Genomic DNA, 12928 nt, shown 5'->3' on the forward strand with positions numbered 1-12928 from the left:
CCAGAGTTGTAGAGTGAGATGATGGAAGCTTGGGTTGCTTTAAACAACATCGCTAATGTATGAGGTTAAACCATCTCGAAGTCATTAAATTATCTTAATGTCTTATCATCACAGTGTGAAAAGATGACCTACACAGTAAAAACACTGTTTAAGATTTTATACAATGTTGTTTAGTATATGAACCTTACAGTCTTTGTTTAATCGTTTAAACAATCATGTTTAATTTATTAAGAAAATTAGATATTGAAAATTAAACTTTGTTGCTTAAAATTTAAACACTTATTTAAATTGTTTGAACAATTACTGTAAGGTTCATATAGTAAACAGCGTTGTATATTTTTTTTACTGTGTAATGATTATGGAAGATGGTTTTGGAGATAACATGAGCTAAAACCAGCTGTTTTAAAAGTTTAAAATTCCAAAAATTAAACAGCTATATGCTGAACTACTGAACAAATCGTAATCAAAGTTCATTTTGTGAACTTTAATCTAATTTTTTGAACAATATGTGATTTATGAAATAAAGAAAACAGGTTGTATAAAGTTCGCATCTACTCTCCTTTCAATACCAATAGGGAGTCCGTTTTGTTTCTCGACATGCATGTCCAATCTCTTATGGTCGATAATTTTTATTGGTAACAAGAGCTGGACGCTCGCAGTTGTTCTGATCACGGTGACGGTCTCCGAATAGTTATGTGTGTATTGATTAGTCATCCTCGTGTCATTTACAAAGTATACTACACAACATCGCTATATTATCAGAAAGGAGCGAAATACTTCTTATGCAAGACATTGAGGGGAAAACACTGATGATAATGCACATATTAATGTGTCGAAACCGAAGGTAAGTTAAATAAAATGTGATTTGTGATTTATGTCCCTTGTAAGTTATTTGTTTTTATTTTTGGTGTCAAATATTTTATTGAATGTATTAGATTCTGTATTAGCTCTTAATTTATCAGTCTTTTGTCTGGCAAACTATGCCTAACCTACTTATTGTGCACCTCGACCTTTTTATGTATCACCGAAAGTGAGAATGAATGTATGAATGTTCCCATAATGAACCAACATTCCATACAACTATGTAAGAATGTCTAAATCATAAATCACAATACGTACCGGAAAACAATATGAAATTATACCATCACCACTACTTCTGCTTCTACTAGTATTAGTACTACTACTACTACTACTACTACTACTACTACTACTACTACTACTACTACTACTACTACTACTACTACTACTACTACTACTAAAACTATTTCTACTACTACTACTACTACTACTACTACTACTACTACTACTACTACTACTACTACTACTACTGCTAGTGATGATGATGATAATCATGATAATAATAATGATAATAACAATACTAGTAGTAGTAGTATTAGTAGTAACAGTAATAATAGTAATAATAATAATGATAATGATACCAACAATAATGATATTATCATGACTATAATTATGAAACAAATACTACTACTACTACTACTGCTGCTGCTGCTGATGATAATAACAATAAAAATGATAATAGTTATAATAATGATTATAATAATAATACCAAAATTATAATAATATCATGACTATAATTTTGAAGCCAATATACTACTACTACTACTACTACTACTACTACTACTACTGCTACTACTACTATTACTACTACTACTACTACTACTACTACTACTACTACTACTACTACTACTACTACTACTACTAGTACTACTACTACTATTACTGCTACTACTTCTACTACTACTACTACTACTACTACTACTACTACTACTGCTGCTGCTGCTGCTGATGATGATAATTACAATAAAAATGATAATAGTTATAATAATGATTATAAAAATAATACCAAAATTATAATAATATCATGACTATAATTTTGAAGCCAATATACTACTACTACTACTACTACTACTACTACTACTACTACTACTACTACTACTACTACTACTACTACTACTACTACTACTACTACTCCTACTACTACTACTACTGCTACTACTACTACTACTACTACTACTACTACTACTACTACTACTACTACTACTACTCCTACGACTACTACTACTGCTACTACTACTACTACTACTACTACTACTACTACTACTACTACTACTACTACTAGTAGTAGTACTACTACTACTATTACTGCTACTACTTCTACTACTACTTCTACTACTACTACTACTGCTGCTGCTGACGATGATGATAATTACAATAAAAATGATAATAGTTATAATAATGATTATAATAATAATACCAAAATTATAATAATATCATGACTATAATTTTGAAGCCAATATACTACTACTACTACTACTACTACTACTACTACTACTAGTAGTAGTAGTAGTAGTAGTAACTACTACTAGTAGTAGTAGTACTACTACTACTACTTCTACTACTACTACTACTACTACTATTACTACTACTACTACTACTACTACTACTTCTTCTGCTGCTGCCGCTACTACTACCACTTCTACCGGAACTTGAACTTTAACTACAGTATGACTACTACTATACTCCCACGAATTAATTCAAAATTGGAATTTAACCAAAATTGACTACACAATTATTTGTCACCAAAATGTGATAAGATTCGTTTTGAATGTGCACTGTAATTTAATACAAATACAACTTTATTTTCTGCTTTGTCTCAACGTAGGCCACGGAGAGTAATCTATTCATCATAGTATGGAGAAGCATGCAAAACTATAATCATCCCTGGAATTCAAGCCTATAAGGTAGGTCTCCGTGACAAGTATTACACTTGAAATATTTCGCTAAGTTAATATGATTTGCAACACGTCCTAGAGTTTGTCATAGTGTACATTGATTCCTTCATAAGAAATATCAATTCAATTTTCAATTCAATTCAATTCTTTTATTTCATTTCCATTCAAAAATAATACAAAGTAATATAAAACAATACAAATCAAATACAATACAATACAATTTTACAGAAGGGCATTCTTCGTAAAAAAACAACAACAGTATAATATAGAGCATAAATGGATATGGAAATGAGGGGGATCCACTAAAAAGCAAAGCTTGTAAAATTGTGGACCCCCCTTGGGAAAGAAGAAATTATAGTCGACTTACTATATGCGTACATGCATAGAAAAAGGAAAGAAAAAGAGAAAAAGAAAAAAGAAAAAGAAATCGTACTGACGGAAACATAATAACTGAACAAATGCAAAGCTTTTCACACATATCCGATGATCATTTACGAAATAATAGTCATTGTAACGTCATTTTCATACGGAACCGGGGAGCGAGGGGGAGGTGGGTACCATTTTAACATTGACACCAGGTATGCTAATACAGAAGTCGCTCCTAAACAAGAACCATATTTCGATCTTTCCAACCCCAAGCACCCTCTGATCTGGCGATTCTCCCGCCTGGACCCCAAGCAAACTGGAGACTCCTACTTGATTCGCGAGAAGCCCCTTAGTTGCAGCCGGTGTGTAGGGCCCGCTTGAGGACACTGGACGCTCTAGGGTCCTAGATGCTCCCCCGTGCTATCTCAGACTAATTTTTATGATGGCTCTGAGTAAATAACGATTCAATGAATCAAATCATACATTTTGGCTTTATAAAACTTCTTTTCATATATCATTATTCATGCATGTATATGAAATTGTATATGAAATATGAAAGCATCTACAAACCATATATTTTTTTCGATGTCTTTATTTCGTATCAAACAGTAAAGACATATTAAATACTACCTCACCTTAAAATTGACATTTCCATATCCATCTTGTCTCATCGGGGGCCCGTTTCATAAAGGACTTGCAGCATGAAACTTTGCCATAATGGCAAATGCCATGGTAACAGGGCTCAGCCGCCAATCATAATCAAGGTTGCCCCATTAGTTGCCATAATGGCAAAGTAACAACAGTTGCAAGTCCTTTATGAAAAGGACCCCTGATGATGATCTCTGGAGTATAAGATTGCTTAAGGTTGGTTATCAGCAATTATACTGCTTCTCATATTATTTCACATAGTATTCCGAAAAATCGAAATGAAGGAATTTCCTCACTTTTTACATTGCATTGATATATAGTCATAATATATGTCATGTCAATTCTTTGGTATATGCAACGTAGGAGGGCCTATAATAGGAGGGATGATGCTATTTAGAACAGCTTTTACGCTCTACTTACCTTGAAGTCGGCTGAAAATTTAATTCAGGTTTTTTAAAATGTGTCTGGGCGGGAGAAAGGTCATTTTAAGGAGAGGAAAATACATTTCAAGCGGAAGAAACAGAGCACGAGCGGGAGATATTAAATCTCAAGCGGGAGAACGGGAGATTTTCGGAAAATGGGCTTTCGGTGGAAGATCTCCCGCCGAAAGCGGGAGAGTTGGGGTCTCTGCGGTATACCGTATTGGAAAGGATCCGTGGCATTTGCTCCTAAGACAATTGCTCCGATGGAAAATATGCACATTATAGTAAGACAAACATAAACTCTAAGCTTACAAACTAAATACATGTTAACCCAAATTCTTATCTTTACATTATTCTGACCCCAAAGAGTAAGACCGACGGGAAGCAATATGTCGTGTCACCATTGGCAATGGCAAAGCAGATTCGATCTGTCGGGATTTGGCTTTGTCATTATGTGGGGCAATGATCGATCAAAAGTCAGTTTCATGCCATTTTGCTTTTTTAACAGCATTGAAAATATATTAATCTATAAATGTATTTCAGTATTATTCATACATTCATATATGATTGTCAATATTGCCATGATTACCATTGTTTTCATGTTTGTGTTCCAGACCTACACGGGACAAACATCCACATGATCAGCTGGAAACTCTAACACAATGGCTACAGACTACGAAACATTTGCCTACGTGGGAAAGACAAAGAAGAAGAAGAAAAAGAAAGATGAGAGTCTGGAAGAAAAGAAGGAAGAGGAGGAGGCCGAGGAGGATGACGAGCTGGCAGCGGAACGAAAGAGGAGGGAGGAGTCGTTGAAAAGAATAGACATGATGAACGAACTCAAGAAGCAAAAGAAATTAGAGAAGAAACGACAGAAGGAAGAAGCAGCGAGACGGAGGGAGGAGGAGGCAAAGAAAAGGGAGGAGGAGGAGGCCAGGAAGCGAGAGGAAGAAGAAAAGCAAAAGGAGAAAGAAAGAAAGGAAAGAGAAGCCGCGGAGAAGGCGGAGTTGGAAAGGCAGAAACGGGAGACTGAATCGAAAAGGGTAGAGGAAGAAAGGTCCTAAAATCTAACCAGGAAGTCAAACTGATTCCAGAGGAAGAGGGAGAGGTGGAGTTAGAGGAAGAGGCCGTGGGAGGGGAAGAGGTAGAGGGAGAGGAAGGCCTCCTCCACCGGCTAGGAAACAGCCAACGCAAGGAGGTAGAGGCAATCGAAAGGTTGGAGTCGTTGCTAAGCAACCAGCAATGGAGGCCATCCAAGAGGAGCTGGAGAGTGCGAGGACTTCTCGTCAAGCTTGGAGCAGAGTGTCTGACAAGAAATCAATATCGAACGTTCAGAAAGGGGAAAAGGAGAACGATTCAACTGATGGCGAGGTGGTAAAGCCAGCCGATCCATCCGATGAAAAGGTCGGAGATAAAGATAGCAAATCGGCCACACCGGACCGGAAGTCTCCCTCTTCTCAGAAGAGCACGAAATTTACCAAGGTTGGTGGTTTCATGTCGAGAGTGTTTAAAGGAAAAAATAAAAGCAAGGAAGATCCAAAACCTGACAGCCCTGCAGAAGATGCGTCCAATAAGCAGGCAGAAGATGATAAAAGTGAAGTAAAAAAAGAATCGCCATCAAACGATGTTACTAAAGTCGTAGAGAATGATCATGAAACACCTATAGAAAAAGAAACAGATGGACAGAAGGACAATTCGAATAACGATTCGACTCCAGAGAAGTCAGGTAAAATAGAAAGCGATAAAGTTAAAGAAAGTGTTCAAAGTCCAAATGATGAGACGTCTCAAGCGGAAAATACGGAAATCAATGTGCAGGAGAAAGGCACCGAAGAAACAAGTCCAAACAAAGTAGAGTCGGATGAAAATAAGGAGACAAGTTCAAATGAAAAAGAAGAAAAAGATGAAAAGCAAACATTAGATAAAACCCCTTTGCCTCAGGACACCACTGACGATAACAAGGTGACAAAGATATCGAAGACAATGGAAATAGGTGTCCAAACTGAGAATGAGACAATAACTGAAGAAGAGAATGAGCAGCCAGAGGCAGCTAAGGATGAAAACACAGATGAGATCGAAACAAAAGAAACGCCACAAGATGTACAGTCTTACGCAACACATTCTTCATTAGCTCGGCCAAGTCCGGATGATAACACAGACGAGAATAACATTCGCTTGATTTACAGCAAAGAGCCTGATGGTGATCCAGATGACATTGAGAGACCGGCTAATCCAGAGCCAGGAGGTAAAAAGATACCCAAACTTGATCCAAGACCAGGAAATCCTTCACCACCTACCAAAGATCCTGAACTACCTGAACTCGGAATTGACGATGAATTCCATGTGGCAACGAGTAAACGCCGTTTTGGTCCGGACTACCTGGAACTGCAGCTACTTGCAAATAGAGACATAATCCTTGAGGCAAGAAAGATTAGAAAACTGAGGAAATCGGGTACGACTGCTTTGTTAGAGATGGTATATGAAGGTACAAAGGAAAAACCGGTAGATTTGTTCAAGCAGCCAAAGCGCCATGCAGACTTTGACAGGCTTCTGAAATTTTTAAAGAAAGAAAATGCAAAGAATGGTGATCAAGAACAAGATGCTGCATCGGAAAGTGGTGATGCTAGGTCAGAAGATGGTCACGTGACCCCTGATTCGGAAGACGGGACAAAGAGAGAAGGTAGTGCATCATTAGAAGCAGGACAAGACCTTCCAAGAGCTTCAAAATCCCCTACGGTCCATTCCAAAGTGAGTGACCCAGGTGAAGGTGAGAAAGGACACGATAGTCGGATTGCTTTAGAATATGAAACATATTACGCCTCTCCGAGGGATTCATTTAGACCAGCCAATCCTGGACCTGGTGAAGACGATAAAGACATTGATGGATCTGGCCCTAATAGTGGTGAAATACGTGCAACTCTTGGAGTGGTGGAAGAGGGTTCGGCCGGGGACATAACGCACCCTCTTCCATTACTAGTTAGTGAGACTGAACAACTCAATGAGGTAAGAGAAGATGAGCGACTGGGCAATCATGAAGAAGGGATTACTGAACAAAGACAAACTACATCATCAAAGAGCGGGAAAGCAAAAGACGAAACCCAAGAGTTTACATCCAATGAAAATCAACAAGATTTAAATTCAAATGAAGCAGACAACACCAACACAGAATATGTCTCCACTGTTAATCATGATAAATCTGACAGTCGATCCTTGCCACCTGAATCAGACGTTAATCCTGTCAACGACTTACCGTCAGGTGCAGGGAACACAGATTTACCAGTGACAGATGAATCAAAGGCAGCTTCTCGAAACGGCAGCATGCTCGGAGGCCACGCAACACCACTATCCCCTTCAAAGAAAGAGCGTACATCTACAGCAATGACACAGAAAAACGCAAGAGAGATGATTGATGTAAAGTTAGGGGAGACTAAAGTCGGATCAACAAGTCGGGTATCTCACCGGTTGTCTGCTAAATCAAACCGAGGATCCCCTACAGGTCGGATTTCCAACCAAACTCATAAAAGCGGGTCACCAAATAGGTTGATCCCTACACCCAACAATGGAGGACGTTCTTCCGCTGCTTCCCAGAAGAGTCACAAGTCGGGAAGGCTGTCGGTGACATCTACAAGTAGCAGAAAATCGGGACGACTTTCTAAAACATCAAACAAAAGAGAACCGAACTCCAAAAACAATTCTCCATTACCCGGTAAGAATGTTCCGAACGAAGAAAATACATCGGATTCAAATACTACTGATATACAAGACTCAAATAACCCGACTGCCGATACAAATGGCATAACCGATCCGGTGGCGCCGGTTAATGACCATAAACAAGAACCTGCTGATAAACCAACAACTTCTAATTCCCAAAAGGGTGTTCAATCTCCAAATGAGTCAGTGACTGATCAAAATTCAAAGAGTCAAGATGATTCAAAAGCAAAGCCCAAAAAGAAATTCAAACACTGGTTATTTTGATTATCATCTCATAATAAGACTGCATTTTCAAAATAGAGATTATGAAGGAAACATTCCCCAGCAGCTCACAACTACTTCATAGCTAGATTGGCAGGAGTTTAGACTGATGGTTTAGACTCATTATCATTGAGCATCATCTACGAGTTGTTTGGAAACACATTTTGTGACTTTTAACTATACCTTAAAATGTGGTTGTCATATGACTTTGATAAACAGAATGTAAGTTGCCCTAAAATTTCTCCCATCTTCCTCAGAGTTGAACCTTTCCTGCTTTGGATAACCAAGTCCTACCGGCATTGCTACATTTCCTTATCAAACTTCATTCCCGCCAGTCTCTCCATTACAACTGATAGACTTCTTGAAAGTCAAGACCACCCTGAGAAAAAAGTCGATTCAAATAAAAAATATTCAAACAAGCGTAATGCTGAAAATTTACTCCAAGTTGGACATAAGATAAGAAAGTGATGCCATTTAAAAGTGTCTCTTATTTTCACAAACAAGTTATATCCACAACTTGGGCGATCTGCAAATGAGAGAGTCGATGATGTCACACACTATTTCTGACCTTTTTTATTATATGAATTATAGACAATTTCAATAGTTGCAGATCTGGCAATAAGGAAGCTCTTTGTTGAATCACCACAGCTTACAATGGCAATGCAACAATGAGGAATAAAACCTTGTTTTACAGTATAAGGAAACAATTCGTTATCATGTAATAAAAAACGAAAGAAATAGTGTGTGGATAATAACATAGACGCATATATAACTGTTTTGTGGATTAGTGAGAACCTTCAAAATTATCACAACTTTCCTATTTTACATCCAGTTTTGATGAATTTTACGGTTACGCTTTTTATCAAAACCATCTTGTTCCTGGGGTGACGACTTGACTTGTCACTATCTATCTGCTTAAATACAATCTGATATTGGACAATCTAAGAAGTAGTTCAACTAATGTGGACATAAACCAAAAAAAAAAATAAATTCTTTACTATTGTAATTTCACTCGATTGAATCAATTTCTTTGTTGAATTTCTGGATTGAAAAGAATGATACCGAACCTTTATTTTGATGAGTAATAGCCTATTTTCAGTGATAACTATTCATTTCAGCAGAGCCCGAGTGATTGTCAGACTAGTCATCTGCATTTTGAAGCTCAGACTTACCCTGATCCTTATTCCAATTTCCTTCATTTCATTCTTTCACTTCAATGCCACTCTTCTTCAAGTAATCTCTTCATTACACCATATGCATTGATTCCTTTACATCATTCCTTCATCGTTTCATTCATTTCATCATTACTTCATTCCCTCACTTTTTTGTTTCCCTCCTTTTCCTTCATTCATTTGTTTATTCCTTCATCTTAATGTCAATTCCTTCCCCCTCCCCCAACAATAGGCCTAAAGCTTTCGCTTTTATTGAGGGAAACTCTCTACAACGCATCATTCCTTCGAAAAAGCAATTGAAATCACAATGGAGAGCTGAGAGGCTTTTGTCAAAAGTTGGTACACTTGGACAGCAGATCATCTGAAGATTTGCCGTGGAAGAACAATTGCAAATATGTTGTTGACCAGAGTCATGAGATTCCGATGCTGTCCTAGTCCAACTTTCGACAAAAGCCTCTCAGCTCTCCAGTGTGATTTGACTTGCTTTTTCAAAGGAATTGGTGCGTTGTAGAGAGTTTCCTCCTGTGAAATGCGAAAGGTACGGAATTACCCTCTCCTAACCCCTAATGAAAAATGCATCAAGCGAATCTGACACAGGAATTAGCAATTTTATCAAGACTTTTCTAAATTTATATTTAGATGCATATATTCAAATCCATGATTTGTTACAATTTACATTTCAGGCATAACAATAAAGTCCCTCTGAAAGGACAGCCAAGAGAGTTTTCCATGAAGTGTCTTGTCATTGATTGTCACTGACAAAATTCTCTCGGCCAATCAGAGGCAAGGATTTCAGTAGCTTTTAAAATTCATCAGTGAAAATCACTCACAAACCCCTTCATGAAACAGTCCCTATACTAAAGTAATTACATTACCAGTATTAAGTACATCATCACGTTTTGATTAAGTGTCCAAAAGGGCCAAAATTGATGAAAAAAAATTCTCTTTTGTCTTATTTGAACATGACTGCCAAATAATCAATCTAAAAAAAATTAAGGCTATAATGGTCACACTTGATTCATTAAATAGTGTTATATCATGTGTAAAACAAAAGTGAATTAAATCTTAGACTTTCAACCCTCCAAAAAAAGCCTTCCACAATTTTTCGTACTGCTGAAATCCTCTTAGGATCGTTCGTAAAAACAGTGACAATAAGAACAACTAATTCTGGATTACAAACAATAATATTATTCAAGGTAGGCATTATATGCTTTTGTTTACATTACATGTTGAATAAAAGTATATAAAAAAACAGAGCAGTTGCTGATCTAGCGGGATTAGACACAATTGTTTGGAAAGGTCACGTATTGTGAAAAAACCAATATGGTCCTTAAAATGGTATTGTGTCTAATCCAGCTTGATCCTCGCCTGCAACAGAGAACATAAACGTTATGCAACATTATTATTGCTACTAATCCAAGGATTTTTTGAGTTGAGGCCGAATTCAAAGCTACAATTTGCCGGTCTTGTGCTTTTCTACGTCAACTGAACAAAGTAAATGGTAGAAAATTTTCTCTTTTAAAGGTAAATGCCAGTTTTGGTAATGATATCAAAATGAGTTTGTACAGAATCCAATGGAATGACCACCAAAGTGCCTGTTTGTATAAATAAAAAATATGTGCCAAAGGATTCTGGAAGAAATTGTGTAATTGCTGAGAAATTAGCAAATAAGCACAGGATTCGGGTCAAGCGTCGGGCACGACATTCAAAGCAATAATAATACACTGTCCCACGTGTGCTTATCTGTGTTGGTGATCTTCAGTGTGAATATTTTTCAGTGTAGATTTCAAGATTTAACAAAGTTCAGTTTATGTGACTGTACCACATCTAGATCCTCCATGATATACTGACAATTAAGCATGGTTTAACAGACTTTCTCATAAAATCAGTGTTTACTGCAACTACTGGCATTTCTCTTTTACCTTGAGTCTGAACTTTCGCTATTCACAGTTTAAAAAAGACTTCTTTCAATAATGAACTCTGTAACACTTATACACGCCAGAAATGAAAATTGATCTGCCAGAGTCAAATCACTTTGGACAACAGAAATCTGTTCAACTTGAGCTAAATTAGACTTAGATCTTGTTCTCATTGCAGTCTTTAAACTAATTTAGTGGAAACCAGTTTAGAAACTAGTTTACCATGTAATGGGGCCGCTTGAAGCGGTCTTGGAAACGATCTTCCAAATCAGTTTCAAAATCCACCTCACTATGTGGTTCTTAAGACCGCTTTGCCAAGTTTCAGCGTGGGGAAACCACCATTCTTCGGGAAGCGATCTTTGCACATGTTCGGTGCGCTATTCCACACACTGTGTGGAGAATGTCTACGCTGCTGTTTCATATTATGCGTGAAACATTTCGCCCCACTGAGAGCGTCCCCACAGCTACAAGAATGCTTTACATGAAGTGATTTTGAAAAACCAGTTTCAGGTGATCAATGGGATCGCTAGCAAAGCGATCTTCCAAGTTGGTTTCCTCACCAGTTTCAAGTAAACTTCATGTAGTTTTAGGATTGTTATGAGAAAGGGGTCTAAGTTTAGGCAAAATAACACATAGCTTACTATTAAGCGTAACTGAAAATCTATGGTAACCATGTACAAAACTTTACAATTAATTGTAAACATAATTTTATCTCTTTGGCCCATATTCTGAAGTCAGGTTTAAAGTTGCGGTTTTAGATGGGAAGCCAAAAGTATCAAAAATATGATTTAAGTTGTATGTTTCTTATGTTTACTGTGCTTGTTCTTGATTCATCGATGGTGAAGACAATCATCTATATATACTTCCTAGACAATTATGAATGAGTTGAGAGCCAAATGAGCTGAAATATGAAATCTCTACCATTAGTGATTTATGTAACAATTGGCTTCCCATACTTAAACCACAACTTTAAACCCGAGTTTAAGTTAAACCCAACTTCAGAATACGGGCCATTATGCTTAACCTCCCTGGTCTGATATTTCTAGTATTAATCTAAATTGTATATGCAGATACTTTATTTTTAGTACTGAGAGTGAATTATCATATTGTAGATGATTCTCAGAAGCTGATGAGTAAGAATACAAGGAGCATTTTGATGAATATATAACTAGTCCTATATGATATTCCATAAATAGGAGCTAAAATTCAAATCATCATCATAAATCATGAATCTGATATCACTACTTAGAATGATTTTGAGTTTCTTGGCTGCAGCATTGACCACCCTTTAAATCGGTAAACTACATCTCGGTCTTTTACCACTTGGTCCAATCTCCATTGTCCCATTCCAGGTGGTCTAATCCTGGTTCAACCTGTTTGTCTACTAACCACTTGGTCTAAATGCCACCTATCCTGATCACCATTAAAAAAAATAATTTCCAGTTAGGCTGTACCAATTCGATTTATTAACACTTGACACAACTGGGGGGCGTTTCATGAAAGGACTTGTCGGACATTTTATCCGACGAATCCCTTTTTATCAGACAGTTACCATAGGAACAGTGCCTCTCAACCAATCAAAATCATGGAAAGATGTCAGATCTGACAACTTGTCGGATGAAAATATTGATGAAATGCTCCCCAGGACAATAGACTAAATGTCAATTAGACCAAGTGGG

General features: G+C 37.2%; 1 protein-coding gene across 1 annotated transcript; it reads left to right on the forward strand.

The window, feature by feature from the left end:
• The first annotated feature begins 644 nt into the window (after positions 1 to 644).
• On the forward strand, positions 645 to 8161 carry LOC121421966 (zinc finger CCCH domain-containing protein 13-like). Its single transcript, XM_041616766.1, has 4 exons — positions 645 to 844; positions 2684 to 2762; positions 4804 to 5147; positions 5284 to 8161. The coding sequence occupies exons 3-4, from the start codon at positions 4852 to 4854 to the stop codon at positions 8159 to 8161; spliced, it is 3174 nt and encodes a 1057-aa protein (XP_041472700.1). The 5' UTR covers positions 645 to 844; positions 2684 to 2762; positions 4804 to 4851.
• The last annotated feature ends 4767 nt before the right edge of the window (positions 8162 to 12928 follow it).

This window comes from Lytechinus variegatus, chromosome 9 (assembly GCF_018143015.1).
Source record: "Lytechinus variegatus isolate NC3 chromosome 9, Lvar_3.0, whole genome shotgun sequence".
Lineage (NCBI taxonomy): Eukaryota > Metazoa > Echinodermata > Echinoidea > Temnopleuroida > Toxopneustidae > Lytechinus > Lytechinus variegatus.